At 41.2% G+C, this 19,819-nt stretch overlaps 1 protein-coding gene across 2 annotated transcripts in view; it reads right to left on the bottom strand.

The window, feature by feature from the left end:
* SAMSN1 (SAM domain, SH3 domain and nuclear localization signals 1) overlaps window positions 1–19,819 on the bottom strand; it is a 188,404-nt gene that overhangs the window by 33,320 nt on the left and 135,265 nt on the right. Inside the window, exon 1 of one of the 2 annotated variants that reach the window (XM_007669507.4) lies at window positions 11,458–11,633. The exons of the other annotated variant lie outside the window; for it this stretch is intronic. Coding sequence (XP_007667697.1) covers window positions 11,458–11,514 — 57 coding nt within the window. The 5' untranslated portion in view covers window positions 11,515–11,633. Of the gene's footprint in view, window positions 1–11,457; window positions 11,634–19,819 lie in introns of those variants that run through there. 2 annotated transcript variants of the gene reach the window in all.

Genomic DNA, 19,819 nt, shown 5'->3' with positions numbered 1-19,819 from the left:
TACAGTGCTCTGCACATAGTAAGCACTCAATAAATACTACTGAATGAATGAATGGATAGAACATGGACCTTGGAGTCAAAAGGTCATGGGTTCTAATCCCAACTCCGCCACTCGTTTGCTGTAAGGCCTTCACTTCTCTGTGCTTCAGTAACCTCATCTGTAAAATGGGGACTGAGACGGTGAGCCTCACGTGGGACAGGGATTATGTACAATGCAATTTGCTTGTATCCACCCCAGCACTTAATACAGTGCCTGGCACATAGTAAGCACTTAAATGCCACAGTTATTATTATTATTCTAATCCCAGGTATGCCACTTGCCTGCTGTGTGACCTTGGACAAGTCACTTCACTTCTCTGGGCCTAAAGTGGCTGTAAAATGGGGAGTAAGAGTGTGAGCCCCAAGTGGGATGGGGACTGTGTCCAACCTGATTAATTGGTATCTGCCCCAGTTCTTAAAAAATAGTGTGTGGCACATAGTAAGTGCTTAACAAGTACCATAATTATTATTAAGACTTGAGAGTTTGTGAATGGGGATGAAAAGACTTCAAGTCAGGCTGAAGTGCTTGGTGCTGCCTGCCATTCTCATAGCTCTTCCTCTTTGCTCCCCCACCAAAACAACAATAATAACAATAACTGTAGTATTTGTTAAGTGCTTACTACATGTCCAACATTAAAAATAATCAGGCTGGAAAGAGTCCCCGTCCCTCATGGGGCTTCCAGTCTAAGTAGGAGGGAGTACAGGTATTGAATTTCTGTTTTACAGATGAAGAAACAGTCTCAGAGAAGTTCAGTGACATATCCAAAGTCACACAGCCAGCAGTTGGGAGAGCCGGGATTAGCCCTCCCCCTTCTCATCCCTAGAGTCAAAATGAAAAGCTGGCCCCTGCGTATTTAGCTTGGCATTCAGTTCATTGCCACGTGTACAAGGAGCTCGTTATAAGCTGGGACTGTGTCTGTTTATTGTTATAGTGTACTCTCCCAAATGCTTAGTACAGTGCTCTGCGCACAGTTAGCGCTCAATAAATATGATTGACTATGGTTTTGATAGGCACGTGAGGTCAGCTCTGAAGGACCTCAAGGGAAAAGGAATTTGTAAACACATATAGATCAATTGCCCCGTCACTGGGCAGGGATTATCTCTATCTGTTGCCAAATTGTATATTCCAAGCACTTAGTACAGTGCTCTGCACATAGTAAGCACTCAATAAATACTATTGAATGAATCACATTTATTGAGCACTTACTATGTGCAGAGCACTGTACTAAGTACTTGGGAGAGTGCAATACAACAAAATGAGCAGACATATACCCTGCCCATAATGAGTTTACAGTCTGCTTTACCCATAAAGCCTGTTGTACCAAACCTAAACGCTTCTTGCAATAGAGACAAAAACATGATGCAATGATAAGGAGGAGGATGAACTCTGAGGCTATATTAAAGATGGCCTTAATGCAGAAAATAACTTTAAAAATCAAATTCCTTAGGACTTATATAGCATTTTCTCTCCTAATTATTACTTTGATTTCGTCACTTTCCTTTGCAGCGATGTGATGCAAATTATCAGTAAACGAAATGTATTCTGTGTCCATCATGTCATTTTAGGTTACACTTTAACACTGTAACATACAGTTTTGATAAATTATGTAAAATGTAAGAAATAGCCAATAGGTAATTAGATAATTTTAACCAAGTTGTTTAAATGCACACCACACAAGACCTGTGCTTAGAAGTAGCCCTACATCATAAGTGGATTCTGAGACATAAAATATGTATACTTTTAAGTATGCAAAACCTGGGATAAAATTAGGGAAGATCTCACAGGATTTCAAATCTGATCCTGCGGTTCCATGAGTCCATAGGGAAGTGGTAAGGAGAGAGAAGAATTTTCCACTTACTTTTTTTTAACTACAATTTAACGAATGCCTATCCTGAAACAAAGCAATATAACCCAGCGCTACACGTATCCCAGGAACTTACTTAGAGATTAAACCTAGGGATTTTCCATTTCCAGGTGATATGCAAAACACAGGGAATCATTTATGGCTAAATACAACCCTGAAAACATAGTAAAATAAGGTGAGAATATGACAAAACAAAAAGGCAAAGCTCGATCCATCAGCTGAACTATCCCACCAACTCATCGAGAACATTTTCTCTGCTGCCCTGCAATGTCCTCCACGCTAGCTCTGCCTCTGAAAACATAATCACCTTTTTAAAGGTCTCCCCAAAGTATATTTTAGTCATGCAGCCTTATCCTTGAACGCCTGTAATGACAAACAATAAGCTAATTCTGAAAAAGTTTTTTTTTTAAAAAGAGTTTTTACTACTTTTAAATGAGCATGTTTGATGCATGATTTGGGGCCTGCTGATTAATGGTCACCGTACATTCAGCCTTTGGAGTTGTAATGTTTCTGTAAGCTTCCCTACAGCAAAGCACAGCCATTAATTCAGTGGCATATGTCAGCTCAGTAGAGCAAGGTCACTCTTCTGCTTCAAGGGGAACCTTTTTAGAAATAATAAAACTGACAGAAAGTTCTTTTTTGCATGCTTTATGTCACCTGAGGTTGAATGCTGCAGTTAATATCACGGAGCATATAAACATTCTCATCTTAGGCAGCCCCCAGAGCTCTGTAATGCGTTTTTTTTTCTTAAAGTTTGATAGTGACATGTTTATGTGGAGCAAATATATAATATGTAATCCTAAATAAGGAAGAATGAAGCGGGAGAAGACAGAGTAAATCTTATGTTAGGATCTTTGGAGGAGAAAGTTGGGAATTGCAACTTCTTTCTTGAGAATGGTATAGCCTGGGCAGACTGGTCTTGCTGGAATTTGAATATGATGACATATAAATTCTCCAAATGTGAGGTTCCATTCTGGTTGCTGGAGGGGAAGAGAGAGAATTGTTTCCTCCCCGCCCTTGGCCAAACCCCCAAGTAATAATAATAATAATAATGTTGGTATTTGTTAAGCGCTTACTATGTGCCGAGCACTGTTCTAAGTGCTGGGGTAAACATAGGGGAATCAGGTTGTCCCACGTGGGGCTCACAGTCTTAATCCCCATTTTACAGATCAGGGAACTGAGGCACAGAGAAGTTAAGTGACTTGCCCACAGTCACACAGCCGACAAGTGGCAGAGCTGGGATTCGAACTCATGAGCCCTGACTCCAAAGCCCATGCTCTTTCCACTGAGCCACGCTGCTTCTCCAAGTGGAACAGCCCAGTGCAGGAACCTTCAGTGACCAGTTTCCCTCCTCCCCCACCCCCCCAGCCAACACAAGTGGTACTGCCTAGGTATGGGACTCTTCACTTTGGGTTCTAATGGGTACCCCAAGCAGTGTACATTGAGAATACTTTCTCTTTCTAAAAATCTTGCGGGCACTCCAAGAGTTGTTGCTGCCTCTCCTATAATACTCCTCTTCCCACTTTCAAGGAGGCAGAGGAAATCTGTCTGGTCAGGGACTGGGGAGGATGCTCACTTCAGAGACATTCTCTCCTCAAGAGCCTGCCAGGAGACGAGAATCTATCCATCAGTCAATCAGTGGCATTTACTGAGCACCCTCTGTGTGCAGAGCACTCTACAACTGTGTTCCTCTGAATATCTTCTGTATATACCCCAGTGCTTAGTAGAGTGCTTGGAACTTTCTAAGTGCTTAACACATCCCATTATTATAAACAGACTCAGTGTACATATCCTTGCCTTCAAAAGAACTAAAAATCTGGTGCTGGAAAGCCAAGAGACAGGGGAAGGAGTAAATATATAACTAAATCTTGTGTCTTCAAGAGACAAAGGGGAGAATCAGACCAATTGTGAAACAGTAAAATTCAACTTTAACAAACAGGATTTACATCTTTTCATTGCATTTGCTGCCTTCTCCCACTAAAGAATTTTAGAATTTCAAACCCAAAATGTAAAACTTCTATTTTTAAAATTCTGATTATTAGAAATATATTGGAATGCCCCCATAAAATCACCTCAGGGATTATTAAACATCTGAAAATGGAAAAATCATTCATTTTCACTTTCAACAAGCACATCGATCAAAATGCAAAAAACATCCATCATCACATCAAACTGGTTATGCTCTGCTCACAATATGCTGTTCTAAAATATGTTTTCTCTGCCTTTAATTAGGCAGCTTTTTGGCTTGCCAGATACATACTGCCAATCTTGACTTCCTCTACCTTTCCCAGGGACTTCAGCATTTTGTGGGACCTTATGAATAGGCTGACTGTTTTACCATGGCTCAACTGGGGAAGCATTTTACCATGGTCCTGGTTTCCTGGCATTGTGCCTTTTCTAGTATTTTCTATAGTAAATATGAATAGAATAAGACAAGCAACTAAAAAGCAACTGTATTAACATTGGCACATCATCCTAATAATTTTATGCCAAGGGATAGCACAGGTGTAACTCTCTGACTAGATGAAGTTGGAGACAGCTAAGGATACTTCACATTGAGCTATCCGGGGAAAGCTGCCTGGAGGAGGTGGGGTTCTAAGAACTTTCAGTGATGAAAAGGAAGGAATTGGATGAGCTGTGAGAAAAAAATAGCTCCATCTCCATGAGAATCACTACCCACATTATAGGAGACAGCTTAAAAACATCCCTTGTTCATACTCATCAACTCCGATAGTGAACATTTTAGCTCTCGACTTAGGAAGGTCACGGGCCTTTAAGTCCACCCAAGTCTTTTCTGCCAGGAAATGAAGAAAAATGAATCTATTTTGTGAGGAGAATTTTGGAGAGCTAGATATGTAGAGCACGGACTTGATTCTATTATTAAAAAAACACAATCTACGGGGAAAATGAAGTCATTTATCTCAAAAGCAAGGCAGAAAAAGATTAAAAAGATAAGTGTGTCTGATTTAATTGATCTTTCCAGACCCAGTGTATTGGTAGGCTGGGAAGAGATTTTATGATATTCTTCTGGATAAGCTCCTGCAGCCGAAAAAGATACGATAAGGTGATAGGGCCCAAGTGACAGAAAGGGCTGCTTCTATCATTCCTCATTTACCTCTTAATCACTCATTTTACTCGCATATTCTCTTGGGTTGTGTTATGCCCTCAAAGTAGCCTGTCTCTTCAGCCCAGTTCCCAACTACCTGCTGACCTTAAAGTTCCATCACAGGGAGAGAGAGCGTAGAAGAAGGAAGTGTCTCAGGACACAGAACGTGGAAGTTGAAGAGCTGTTACATTTGCTAATATGATCAGACCTAAACCCGCTCCATTCTTGACCATTCTTGCTCCTCACCTATTGGCCACTGGCCTGAGAGTTCAACACATGAAAATAAAAACCCCTTTCAAGAGCAGCACAAGCGCAGACTGTCCAGGAGGCCCAGGAAGGGCCAGAGGAGTTCTTGGAGATACATGGAGGGGGCCAGCAATTTTGAACAACTCAGATGGGCCACAGAAGCTCTGCCTAGGTTTTTTTCTCACTGAAATCTGGAAGCTAGAACTACTTTACTCATTGTTATTCATTTTGGTCAGCCTTTATTTTTATCATTCCGGTGACCTAATTTGATGGAGGTGAGGGGAGGATAAGCTGCTCCAGGTGTGATAGCAAATGGCCTGCTTGTCAATTGATCAATGGTATTGAGCACTCACTCCATGCAGAGCACTGTTCTAAACACTTGGGAGAGTACAAAGAGCATTAGCAGATACGTTCCCTGCCCACTAAGCAAAAGACTGTCATAATAACCAAAGCCCACGGATTGCCCTTCTTCTTAGAATGTGAGTCTCGTGTGAGGCAAGGAATGTATCCCACCTGATTATCTTCTATCTACCCCAGTATCCAGTACAGTGCAAGCCACATAGTAAGTGCTCAGTAAATACCATAATAATAATAATGATAATTTTCAGTTGTGAAGCAGCAACAATAGGTCCAGTTTACTCATGAGCAATAGATTTCCAGAATTCATTGCACATTTTGAATCCTAGTCATTTAAATAGGATTGTCTAGTAAGGTGCTCTGTTTTGGGGAGTACTCAATAAGTAGAGGAGTAGTAGGATGGGAATGATGAAAAAAGGAGGGGAAGGAAAGCACTTCCCCATCTTCAAAGCCATCCCAAAATCACATCTCCCCCTGGAGACCTTCCCACAACTGCCACTTCAGTAGTTTAACAGCCCCTGAGTTCTCACAATTTCCCTTAGCAGTTAGCACAGATGGATCACACCCTGCTACTTGAATACTAACTCCTGTAAATGTCCTCTTCACCTTCTTCCTCTGACTTGTGAATTTTAGCATTGGTCTCCTACACTAGAATGTAAGCTCATTGAGGACAGGGATCTGTCTGGTAGCTCCACTGTACTCTCCCAATCATCTAGAAGAGAGTTCTACACCCAGCAGGTGCTCCATAAATACTACTGAACAATGATGGATTGATTCACCTGATCATGTCTATCCACCTGACCACCAAACAATTTTTGAAGCCAATCATCCAAAGGAGAGTACTGGAAACCAACAATCCTTTTAGGGTTATAACTTTCATCCCAGGGAACAAAAGCCTAGAAAATGACCAGAGATTTATGATCTGTTAACTCCTGGAAACAGCTCTAGCTTATCTGTGGGTCATGGGAGTCGGATGTGAATATTTCAAGGTTCTTCAATCCCAAGATATCCTCGGGACATCGACCCCAAGATGACTTGGGATTTTGGAGAGAGAAGGTTCAGTGGCGTACACAAAAGTTTCTGAAGAAAACAGACAAAAACAAATGTTTTAGAATTCTTGCTTCAGCAGAGTGACTGCACTTGGACAAGAAATCATGGGAATGTGGATGTTGTCACACACCACCATCCAGTCTTGCAATAGATCACACGCAAAAAAGAACCAACTTGACCCAACAACTTCTGCACCAGAAAAGGCAATGTTTCAGAATGTATTTGCCATCACCAAGCCTGAGCAGTTGCTCCGGAGAGTGACGATCCAGAAAAAGACACAGTACTTATGCCGAGGAGTCTGGTCAGACCTCAACAAAGTAATAATAAACACAGCTTCTCTAACCTTAACCTCCATTTCCCCCTGTCTTAGGAGGAAGACAAGTCTAAAGCAAAGTGATGTGTTTCTCTTGCGGTACACACTATGTGCAAAACCACCTGGCATGAGTAGTACAGTGCATTCATTTAGCTGTAAAATAAATATTGGGCGAGGTGCCCTGGATGTTCTCTTGAGGTTTGGGTTAGTTCATAGTTAAAACAGATGTCGATGAACAGGTTTGTTCCAAAAAGCAATGCAGAAAATTCTTTCATGCCACAAATGTGTGTCATCCTTGCCTATGAGCATAAATTTGCACAGCGGGCAATGCAGTGAAAACAGCTCATCATCAACTCATCACCTCTCATCATTGCTAGAATCAAATGCAAATGGGAACCAAAGCCACTTGAGTCATTGTTAGTGAAAATTAGCATTTGGGACATTAGTGGCATCTCATTTATTACACATTTCAGATAAAAAGGATGGTAAAAATGAGCTATTTCCAGAATTGGCATAGTATATTTCTGCAATAGAATGAATAGTTGAGTTTTTATTATTCAAGGATAAACCTCAGGTAAAATGTATTAGTAGGGAGCTATCTTTTCAACAGAGTGTAGTTTAGACCAATCAATAAATCATAGGTATTAACTGAGTGCCTACCGCGCACTGTACTAAGGGATACTTTCCCAAGCACTTAGTACAGTGCTCTGCACACAGTAAGCACTTAATACGATTGATTGAATGAATTGGGAGACTATATCAGAAGCAAAAGAAATAGTCACTGCCCACTAAGAGTTTCAATCTGATGAGAGACATTTAACTCACCTTCATCACCCAACTAAAACCATAGCTCCTCCAGGAAGCCTTCCCTGATTAATCTCTCATCTCCCCACCCCATTCTCCCTCTTTTCTGTGTAGCCTAAGCACTTGGGTCTGTACTCTCTAAACTCCTTGATTCCCTCTCCTCCACCCCCATAGCACTTGTATACATATCCTTAATCCTCTGTTACTTTACCTATGTGTAACTTATTTTAGGGTCTGTCTCCCCAGCAAGATTGCAAGCTCCTGGAGGGCAAGGAACTTAACTACCAATTCTACTGTACTCTCACCAGTGCTCAGCACAGTGCTCTGCACACAAGATGCACTCTAGCTGCACAGCACTTTTGTAGGAAAGTTTTACTGAAGGAACATCTCCTCCAAGAGGCTTTCCCAGACTAAGCCCCATTTTTCCTCATTTCCCATTGCCTTCTGCATTGCCCTGACTTGCTCCTTTCGCTCTTCCCCCCCACTCCAAACCCCAAAGCATTTATGCACACATCTTTAATTTCATCTATTTAGTATTGATAGTCTGTATCCCCCACTGAAGACTGTGAGCTGGTTGGGGGCAGGGAATATCAATGTTTAGTGTTGAACTGCACTTTTCCAAGCACTTAATATCGAGCTCTGCACACAGTAAGGGCTCAATAAATATGACTGATTGAATGGATGAATGAATATATTCTCCCATTCTCCCCATATGTAATTTATTTTAATGTCTGGTCCCCCCTCTACACTGTAAGCTCCTATTCTATTGTATTCCTATTCTATTGAATTCTCCTAAGCGCTTAGTAGTGCTCTACACACAGTATGGGCTCACTTAATACCACTGATTGATATCCTGATTTACACATAGTGGGAGCAGGAGGAAGAATAAGAATTTATAAGAGAGTAGAGTGAATATAGCAGGATGAAATAGCTGAACATATAATCAAATGTTTAATTGAATGATTGGTTGATTTAACTCAATATACCACAACACGAAAGTGCTGAAAATGGGTATAAATAAGTGCTCAGATGGAAGTGGGGATTCTGTGCCTTAGGGTGTCAGGAATTGATTGGGAAAGGCTTCATATAACAATTGGGATCAGAGACAGTAGGGTTGAGAGTGAGGAGCAGTAAAAAAAGTAAGTTTGGAAGAACTGAAGAGAGGAGGCAATGGAGTAGCAAGCATGTATGAAGAAGTGCCTTGAAAACAACGCTAATTTCTCCTTGACACAAAGGGAAATGGGCAGCCATGGGTTATGGACTTTCTGTTTAATTTCAAAATATTTTATATTTTTTATTTTCCTTTTTTTGCCATTTTCCTGTCTGGATCATGGCTCCAGTATTTTGGCAGTAGCAAATCATCCAGTCATTCTTTCACAATGCCTACCACTCTGGATGACTTGCTCAGAAAATCACAATAACTGAAAATACTGAGTGTCTCATATGCAGTGATTTTAGTGAAAATTTTGGCTGAAATACGACTCCAAAGTGTGGCTTCTGGCTTCCATTTAAAATTTTACAAATAAAAACTTATCGAATGTGATACTAATTCACTCATTTGATAAAAGAAAGGAGCTTATACTGAAGGGAGAGATCAGATGTAGGTGAAAGGGGAAATACTTTTATCTCCCATTCCTTCCAGGTTCTTGGTATATTCTATTATCTCATCACAGAGTGTACAGGTCTTCAGTGAATACTTTCCATGGGACACCTTAGAAAATAAGCATCAAACATGAATAGGATTGTAGTTTACATGGAAAAATGGTAAGCATAATGAAGAAATATAAATTCATTGCTAAAAGAGAATACTCCCATTAGAGCATATAAAAAGAATCTGGATTTTTGACCTAGAAAACCGTAATAGCAAGGAAATTATGTAAGGCAGGCAATTGGGAAATTTGGGAAATTTCCACATTGACTTTCCTTCTAAAATGCATTTTGTTCTCTCATGCATGGTGAAACCAACACTGTTATGTTATTGATTTCATTTGGAGGGAGTTACCAACTAAATGGTTATAACCTTCTCCTCCTCCTGCCTCTTCCCCCAGCCACTTGCTGCCTTCCCAACCCCACACCCCATCCTCCATCTAGAAATGGTAAACTAGTTCAGTCTCTTAAGCAAAACAATTACATTAAAAACAGACTTATTTTGCAACTGGGTCAAATTCTCACCAACTTATGTGGGACAGGACGGCTGAAAACCAAGAACTGTAGTCACAGACAATTTCCATACTGAGAAGAGTAATAGACTAAATTTGTATGGGTCTACATTGTGAAAAAGAATTTGGGATTCCATTAATTGTGTCCTGTTCCTAAAATTGATTTCACTTCATAAACTTCATTGTTTCCTTGTGGGTTCAGAAGGGCGAGATACCCAGGGCCTAACCTTATTATCTGTCAGAAGGATAATAATTATATCACTAGAAAATTAAAAAAAAAACCACTTGCTTCTCCTCCCCCAAATTATAACACAGATGGAAACAGCTTTACTTTATCTACCAAACTCCTTAGTACCACTTTATCCACTAGCTTTACCTTTAACTATGGGCAGTTTGTCAAATCATCAAATGAGGAAGAAGAATGAGAGACTGGAAATTATTCAAATTGTGGTGTATTGTGTCTCTTGAAATAGGCCAGATCAAACAAATAAGTTCTAGTGATGATTCTTACCAGATGCATTCTAAGGAAAATATACATACACATTTGCATATTTAAATAAACCATTTGTATGTGGGTGTATATCTATATTTACATGTCTATGTATATATAAAGAGATGAAAGATCTTGGTAAGCACAAGGAATTTAATGGAATTAATGCACTTAGAACATGATAAAAAGGAAGAAATTATGAAATGATACCCTAAATTTCCTATTCTTTACTATTGTATGCCACAAACACTTTGGATCATTGACTATTACATCACTTAAGACCCCAAATATGAAATCTTTATTTTAAACAGTTATATATGTATGCTGTCTTCAATTGTGTCATTTCATTGCAGGTTTAAAAAAATCAAATGATCCAATATTAAAGCAATGAAAACAGAAGCAATTTCTCAGTGTTCTGAAACTGAAAAATCTTTCTATCTGAGGTATGTTATTCTATATAACCTAATGGAATCTTCTTAGTCATAACGATTTTAGTTCAAGCAAAGAATTATGGAACATACTTACCTCTATTTTGATTTCTGCCAAAGCTATCACATTTTAACTTACAGTGGCAAAAAATTCCATTTTTAGCAAAAGTTGCCACTTATTTACTCCCCTAACTGAAATGCATAATTAAAGGGACATGCTTTCAAGAGGTGAGAGACACTCAAACAGACATTGTCAAAAACGGTCTCAGTATAAATACAGTATGTTGCTTTCAGAACACCTCCTTGAGACACCACCACCAAACTGATTTCCTTGAGTTGATGATCTGAACTCAAACCTCAAGTACAAATATAAATGGCCAAAACAGCCTTGTAAGAAAAATTCCTCATGCTATAATTGTCAGGTGGCATTCAGCTTTAAATGTGGCAATTCAATGTTTCCATATTGCCTGAACCACTCAATCCCACACATGATTTTCTTAATGATTAAATGATGAGAATGCTTGCCTGAAAATATCATAGCAGCTGTTTTTAGGCAATGACTTTGTTTCCTTTTAATTACAAAAAAGAAAAATTGCCTTACCTTCGGCTTTTGGGGCTTCTCCTTCTCAGAAACATTTGATGGTTTTCTCTTCAACATTTTAAATTTAGATTTATTCCCAATCCTGTGAGTTTTTGATCGATGATTACAGAAAGAACTGAAAAGTGCAGCAAAGCAGCATCTACACTGCTCAGCATCTGTTCAATTTCAGTCCACTTAGATTAGTACTTCCTTCTTTCCACTCAGGATATGACTTCAACATCAGAACGCATGTTTTCTTTTCTTATGGTAATGTGGTAATGAGCGTTTTTTTTCTGATGTGCCCAAATTTTTTGAGCTGAAGGTAAGTACTGAATCTCAAGAACAATAACTTTGCCATTTAAAATCTGACCATTTAAATACCCACTCTAAAAAAAAATCATAAAACTTCCACAATATGCAAAACCACAATAACAAAGTAAAACGCAATACTTGAAAAAGACATACATCTTTATGCACTTCCTTACATAAAGTGAAAAAGGCCCTCATGAGTGGAACTGGTTTACATCTTATTAATAATAATAATAATATTTGCTAAGCACTTACTATGTGCCAAGAACTGTACTAAGCATGGGGGTAAATACAAGATAATCAGGTCCCAAATGGGACTCACGTTTCAATTAGAAAAGAGAACAAGTATTGAATCCTCATTTTGCAGATGATGGAAATGAGGCACAGAGAAGTTAAATGACCTACCCAGGATCACACAGCAGGTTATTGGCAGAGCCAGAATTAAAATCCAGGTCCCCTGACTCTCAGGCCATGCTCTATGATATCTGTGTTATCTTGTATCATACTTACCATCCAAATTCTTGTTTTCTGAAAGAAGATTGTCAGAAGACTCAAAGCCCATGGAGTGAAGTGATTCTTCAACTTAAGAGAAAGTTATTACTGCTCTCTGAGAAATATTCAAGCTTGGAAGGTGGTGCTTGGAGTGACCTTGGCTACCACACTGTCATGGAGGGTGAGAAGAATGCTGTCCATAAAATATGGCACCTCTTATTGGTCCCAGAAGGGTACAATAGTCTTGAGAGTGGGGCAGGGGGGCCTAAGTCTTCTTTACTCCTACAAAGGAGTTTGGAGGTGCCCACTTTGGAGGGGGGTGGTCAAAACACCTCTCTATCTAACCAGATAACAAACACCAGTATGATTATCCCCAGTATGTTTTATGAATCTTTGGGATTAGCTTCTGCTGCAAATAAATAAAAACGACTCGGCTCCTATTGGGTATGTTTCAATAACTCAGGTATTGTGCATGGGGGATGTGCAAAGTTTCAGATGCACATAGCAATTTGAAAGGCTGATGGGAAGGTTCTTGGGCCAGGTTCTGAGATGGGATTGGTGTATTCTGTCCACATTGACCATCAATTGAAAACACAAGTTATATGCTAGCAGCCCCTGTCCATGTGACATTTTGGCCAACCCAGAGCCTTCTTCCAAAATATTCATTCAGTAAAAAGAGATTGGAGTCTCACAAAGGAAAATTCAAGGTTAGGTAATCCCCTTTCCACTAAAAGTAGGCCACACTAAACACTTTCTGTTTGGATTAAAGTGAAGCCAGTCAGCTGAATATCAAAGAGCTGCGCTATGGCTAAAGATAGCTTTTCTTTCCATCTGCTCAACCATTAAATGTGGGAGACATTTATTTTACAAAAACAAGAGGCAGAATTGTGGTTTCAGTAGAGTGTTCTCCCAGGAATAGAATTTGCCCATGTTCACATTTTGTTCAGGGAGGTCATATTTGCAGGCCATAAACTAACATTAATACCCTAACACTTCTGACTCTGCCTGGTACTCAAATCTCTCTATCTTGTTCGGACTATAAACTTAGGAGAAGGGTACGTTGCCATTCATGGTGCCCCTTGTTGGACTTAGCATGCATGCACTTCTGTTCTCAAACATCACCCCACAGTACTACTTAACCAAGGTCCTTAAAGCATGTTAACTAACATTAATGATGGGAGTGGAAATATTATAGGGGGAGTTGCTATGATCGACCAAATCAAACCCTACTGGGGCAGCAACACCCCAGAAGCAGCATGGCCTAATGGAAACACCTCTGGCTTGGGAGCCAGAGGACCAGCTCCACCATTTTTGACTTTGAGCAAGTCATTTCATTTCTCTGTGCCTCAGTTTCCTCATTGGTAAAATGAGGAATCAATATCTGTTCTCCTTCCTACATCATGAGCCCCATGTGGAACAGGGACTGTTCCTGACCTGATTGTTTAGCCACCTCAGCACTTTGAACATAATAATTATGGTATTTGTTAAGTGCTTACTTTGTGTCAAGTTTCTGTCACAGGAGCATAAGCAATGCCACAGTGAGTCAGAAGAAGGAATAATTCAGCCAAATAGTCCATCTTCAACGGTGGCACCAAAGAATACCTGGAGGAACATTGTGATGGTTTCTCTTCCCTATTTCCATCCTCAAGGTGAGAGATGGACCATCTAATATCCACAGTGGGTCCTTAAAATCATCCATTATGAATCCCTCACTCATGAATGACTCCAATTCCTTTTTGAAAGGAGCATATTTGCAATTTCTCTGGACAAGGGCTAAAACCCAACAAGATCTGGGCAACCGTTTTTGGAGATTGGAGAGTGTGATTGGGAGTTCCCTATCATTAGATCATAAGTTCCTTGAGGGCAGGCAAAGTGTCTACTAATTATATTGCAGAAGGTGCTCATTACTTTAGATTGATTGGAGCATATAGGTCTGGGACTATATGAACATGAGCTGAGAGGTTTGAAAATCCCTCTCCTGCTTTCCCATTCAGTTTCATGATGATGTTGAAGATCAATAAGCTCCAAGCTATAAATTTGACCCCAGGATCTGTAGAGCTTCTGCGGCTGGTAAAAGGACTAGAAGGTTTAAAATAAATATGCTAAAGGTCTGCTCCTCCTCCTTCTGCATATCTGTGTCCTAGACCATTTTTCTTGCATTCACCAAAGAAAGCCTTCTGGATATTAAAATAAAATGTTTGGTTCAAGGATCTGCATGGCCTTGACCAAGTTAAAACCCTCCGTTCATGAATTTTTTAAAAACCAACCCGCCTGATATAAAAGTGAGTTTTATCCATCACACGGCTAGTTTTTCAAAAGTGAAAGACCAGAATGCTCAATGACTTGCCAGAAATCCAAGAATAAATGAGGGCCCAAGGCCAAATTGGAGTCTTGAAAGTTTGTCCCTTCCCAATCTAGTACTCTGCTCTTCTGTCAAGAGACAAATGTACGCAGAAAACAGGGAAATTGTGAAAGCAAAGGCTGCCTCCTCATGTCCCTGCCCTTCCTCTTTACACAACCTTTTCAGGTAGCGTAACTCAGGGTGAATCCAATGTGGGTTGGGCGGGGGGAGCTCGGCTAACTGAACTACTTCTGCTGGGTCACTGGTGACGTGTCAGATGTACTAACAACCTCTGTCATTAGCCAGGTTGGGGACATATATCAAAGGGGAGGAGGAGGAGGCAGAGGAGGAAAAGGAGGTGGAAGGGAAGGCAGGAGAGGACCTAAGGACAGGAACTTTGGTTCAAAGGGCAGCCTAGGGTAGAAGGGTCTCTGAGAAGTGCGTGCGCCACACACTCTCTCCCTCCCCTTAACCCGTATATTTAAGTGGAACAGACAGAGGTACTCCTGTGTGGTGAGCAGTCTGTGATGTCTCAGGCCAGATAGCAGCCTCAGGCCACAAGACTTCCGGCAATGTACACATTTGTCAGTTCCTTTTCACAGAAAGAATGGGAGACTATCAGAAGCTATTGCAGAATCTCCCTTGTGAATTCCATGAGAGGGGATCAGAAAACTAAGTTCTTTCAGAACAATCTACAGGTATCTATCTGGGAGACTCTTTCTGGGTGCAGATGGAAGGGGTGACAAGGGAAGGGGGTTTGAGGGATGTGTCCCCTGGACTCCAACTTGAAGGAAAAAAGACTTTTACAGTAAAGATGAAGGAGAAAAACTGAGGGAAACCTGGGGACTCTGCTAGGTACATTTGGGGCCAAATGTGGAAAACGACATCCACGGAGTGAGACTCAGTCTGGAAGTGGAACCCGAGGAAGCCTTCATGCCAACCTCACTCTGACTGCCAGCTCTAGGGTTGGGGGTATGGGGGTTGCAGCCATAGGGCCAGCAGCCTAGCCTAAGTGGGGCTGGGAGATGGATACAAGTGGTTAAAAATGTAAATGCCCCAGACCCAAGCCCAAAGCAGAGCCTGTGTTGACAGGGACTAGGGAGAGGAAAGAAATTGTTCTGGAGCAAGTTAAAGGGGACAGGTCAGCAATCCTGGCCTAGAGAAATCCTACAGCTTCCTGAATGGAAAAGATGGCAAAGCAGCAGCATGGCCTAGTGGATAGAGCACAGGCCTAGGACTCTGAAGGACCTGGATTCTAATCCTAGCTCTGCTGCCTGTCACAACTTCTCACTATCTCATCTGTAAATTGGGGATTTAGAATGTGAGCCCCAATTGGGAAATGGATTGGGTCCAATCTGATTATCCTGTATCTATCCCAACAGTGCCTGGCACATAATGAGTGCTTAACAAATGCCATTTAAAAACAATGAAAGGTGATAAAAGGTGAGGTCTTTGCCCTGGAAGAACTTGCCCTCTATCGGGGAGATAAAAAATGAATATGCCACAGTTCATTCATTCATTCACTCAATAGTATTTATTGAGCGCTTACTATGTGCAGAGCACTGTACTAAGTGCTTGGTATGAACAAGTCGGCAACAGATAGAGACAGTCCCTGCCGTTTGACGGGCTTACAGTCTAATCGGAGGAGACGGACAGACAAGAACAATGGCAATAAACAGCGTCAAGGGGAAGAACATCTCGTAAAAACAATGGCAACTAAATAGAATCAAGGCAATGTACAATTCATTAACAAAATAAATAGGGTAACGAAAATATATACAGTTGAGCGGACGAGTACAGTGCTGTGGGGATGGGAAGGGAGAGGTGGAGGAGCAGAGGGAAAAGGGGAAAATGAGCCTTTAGCTGCAGAGAGGTAAAGGGGGGATGGCAGAGGGAGTAGAGGGGGAAGAGGAGCTCAGTCTGGGAACGCCTCTTGGAGGAGGTGATTTTTAAGTAGGGTTTTGAAGAGGGAAAGAGAATCAGTTTGGCGGAGGTGAGGAGGGAGGGCGTTCCGGGACCACGGGAGGACGTGACCCAGGGGTCGACGGCGGGATAGGCGAGACCGAGGGACGGTGAGGAGGTGGGCGGCAGAGGAGCGGAGCGTGCGGGGTGGGCGGTAGAAAGAGAGAAGGGAGGAGAGGTAGGAAGGGGCAAGGTGATGGAGAGCCTCGAAGCCTAGAGTGAGGAGTTTTTGTTTGGAGCGGAGGTCGATAGGCAACCACTGGAGTTGTTTAAGAAGGGGAGTGACATGCCCAGATCGTTTCTGCAGGAAGATGAGCCGGGCAGCGGAGTGAAGAATAGACCGGAGCGGGGCGAGAGAGGAGGAAGGGAGGTCAGAGAGAAGGCTGACACAGTAGTCTAGCCGGGATATAACGAGAGCCCGTAACAGTAAGGTAGCTGTTTGGGTGGAGAGGAAAGGGCGGATCTTGGCGATATTGTAGAGGTGAAACCGGCAGGTCTTGGTAACGGATAGGATGTGTGGGGTGAATGAGAGGGACGAGTCAAGGATGAGTCAGTTCAGCACTTAGAACAGTGCTTGGCACATAGTAAGCACTTAACAAGTACTATCATTATTATTATTGTTATTTTGAGTGAGAAGACAAAATCCCCTCTCCCCACACCAAGTCCCCCTCACATGTTCCACACCCAAGTTTGCTCTTCCTTTATCAGCTTTCACTTGACTAGAAAGCTGGTCCATGCTCTTTTCAGTAGGCCAAGCTGCTTCTCATTCAACCAGCACTGCCAAACTTCTAGGTAATTCATTTCTCTAATGTCTCAAGAAACAGCATGGCTTAGTGGAAAGAGCACAGAGTTGGGAGTCAGAGGTCGTGGGTTCTAATTCCGACTCAGCCACTTATCAGCTGTATGACTTTGGTCAAGTCCCTTAACTTCTCTGTGCCTCAGTTACCTCATCTGTAAAATGGGGATTAAGACTATGAGCCCCACGTAGGACAACCTGATTACCTAGTATCTACCACAGTGCTTAGAACAGTGCTTGGCACGTAGTAAGCGCTTAAGTACCATCATAATTACTATTATTATTATTAATTAATTCACAGACTTTTTTTGCCAAAACATCTCTTCCATAAAACTTAGCCCGAGTGAAACTCAATCATAACCTGAAATTGGCTTGTTCTGGTTTTCTCCTCCCTCTTTTCACTTGGGAGTAGGAGGAAATCAGGTTGTGCTGATCGATAGACTGTGATTTCCTGTCTCTGCCCACCAAAAAAAAAATCATCATAATTAATAAAAATACTGACAAAGAGTTATAGATGAGTTTCCTTTCCTCAGAATAGCTGTTCTGAGACAGGAAGAAAGGAACCGTTTCTATGGCCATACTTCATTCTTTCATCACAAAAAATTAATAGCAGCCTCAAGGCTGCCATGATTGTCCTTTACATCTTGAAAATGTTAAAAGCACAGTGAAACTGTCAAGTCTACAAGAACAAAAATTGAATGAAAAGAAATATGAAAATCTGACTGAAAAAACTAATGAAAAGACTAATTTCATTAAACTGTTAAACAAAAGGCAAAACAGGTACCCCCCCCCCACTGTCTTCTTCCATTCCTCACTCCTCCATTCAGTGGAACCTCCTGGTTATAATACTCATAATAATTAAGCAACTCTGTCAGTAAACTCAAAGTGGGAGATTTACTGAGATGGAATTTTGTTTGAATGAACACTTCTAACATGAAGACTTTGGGGGATCCCTATTGTGCCCTTCTTAACCAGAAATGCCTTTAGAACAGGCTTTTTAAAGGGAATTTCCTTGGGTTGAAAACCCCAGGAGGATAAGTTTACTCAGGAATCTCCCTCCCTTTCTCCCCTACCCCACATGTCTATAAACACAAACACATGCATATATACACACACACACACACACACACACAGTGCAGGGATGTGGCCCCACAAAGCACCGTCACCACAGTCTGACCCAACTTCCCAGCAACACGCCTGGTCTCTGATTTCCAAAGCACATTTGTATGTCATTGGTGGTTTAATTTACAGCTCTTGGGGTGAGCAATGGATGCACTGTTCACCCCAGACAGCAGTCAGATGAACGAGTTCTGCATGGTGAATTCTGTACTGTCTGCAGTTGGGTCTGGTAATGAACTCTGAAATGGAGATGTAATTTGAAAAAAAGCTTGCTTATCACTGTTCACAAATAGGACACCTCACTGGGTTTCATTAACAAACACAGGGATTAGCACCAAGTGACTCTCATTCTCCAGAACGTTACAGGGATTAAACGGGGACTTAAACTGGAGTTACAGTTGGATGGTCAGTAACTTGTCAGAAAAATGTTGTCTCAGGTCGTGAACCAAACGTGTTCTTAGGGGAAAAAAACCAAAACTCTTTGTGCCCTTGGGAAATCCTCAATAAGTGTCAAAAATTCCTATTTAATGAAGATGGGTTGGGTAACTCTAAAGGAACAAAGGGTCAGTCCTTGGTTGGCTTTCATAAGACTGGTAGAGGTCTGAGCCTCAGTCTGGCCACGGTGGATGAAATCCCAGTGGCATGTGCTGTCCCCATGGATATATTAAAACTTTCAATTCCTCATGCCGCATAGTCCATTATGGAGCAGGTTGGACTACGTAGAGTCGTCACTTTGTACAGTGAGGAAAAAGCTTTCATGAATTTTATTTAGCATGAGTTAGGGTTCTATAAAAGAGGAAATAAGAAAATAAAATAGCCTTTATAAACCATGCCATCGTGAATTCTAAAAGTACAAACACTTTACAGTACCCTTCAAGTTTTCCAACTTACCATTTACAATAGGAAACAGTAGTTCCAATTTGTTGATAACGGATCATCAACGATGATTTGGCATTCTGATACCAGTGGAAATATAATCAGCCTGAGAACCCTACTGTCATTGACTGCATCAGCCTATTTAAAAAAAAGAATTCCAGTAGCAAGATGACTTGAAGGGTTTTGCTGAATTATATTCATTGGTTTCTATTTCAACTGAGATTCCAGCTCATCTCAGTATGTTCAAGATCTTGAAATATCTCCCTTTATTCAGAAAAAAAGGACTCACAGAGATATGAAAAAATGCATCCTATATCTGAGATTAACATCAGGTCTTTCGGAGTTTAGATGTTATTTCTGTTAGTCAACTCTCCCAGAGATGTCATGAACTGTGATGATAATTGGTAGTTTTGATGCAGGCAAGTGGCATCTTTCTAATTTAGGGATGTAGCTTTTAAACTTAGACCATTCAGGAGGCTACTTTGAAA

The sequence above is a fragment of the Ornithorhynchus anatinus genome, chromosome 17 (genome assembly GCF_004115215.2).
Source record: "Ornithorhynchus anatinus isolate Pmale09 chromosome 17, mOrnAna1.pri.v4, whole genome shotgun sequence".
Lineage (NCBI taxonomy): Eukaryota > Metazoa > Chordata > Mammalia > Monotremata > Ornithorhynchidae > Ornithorhynchus > Ornithorhynchus anatinus.
This window is presented reverse-complemented; position numbering and strand designations above follow the sequence as displayed.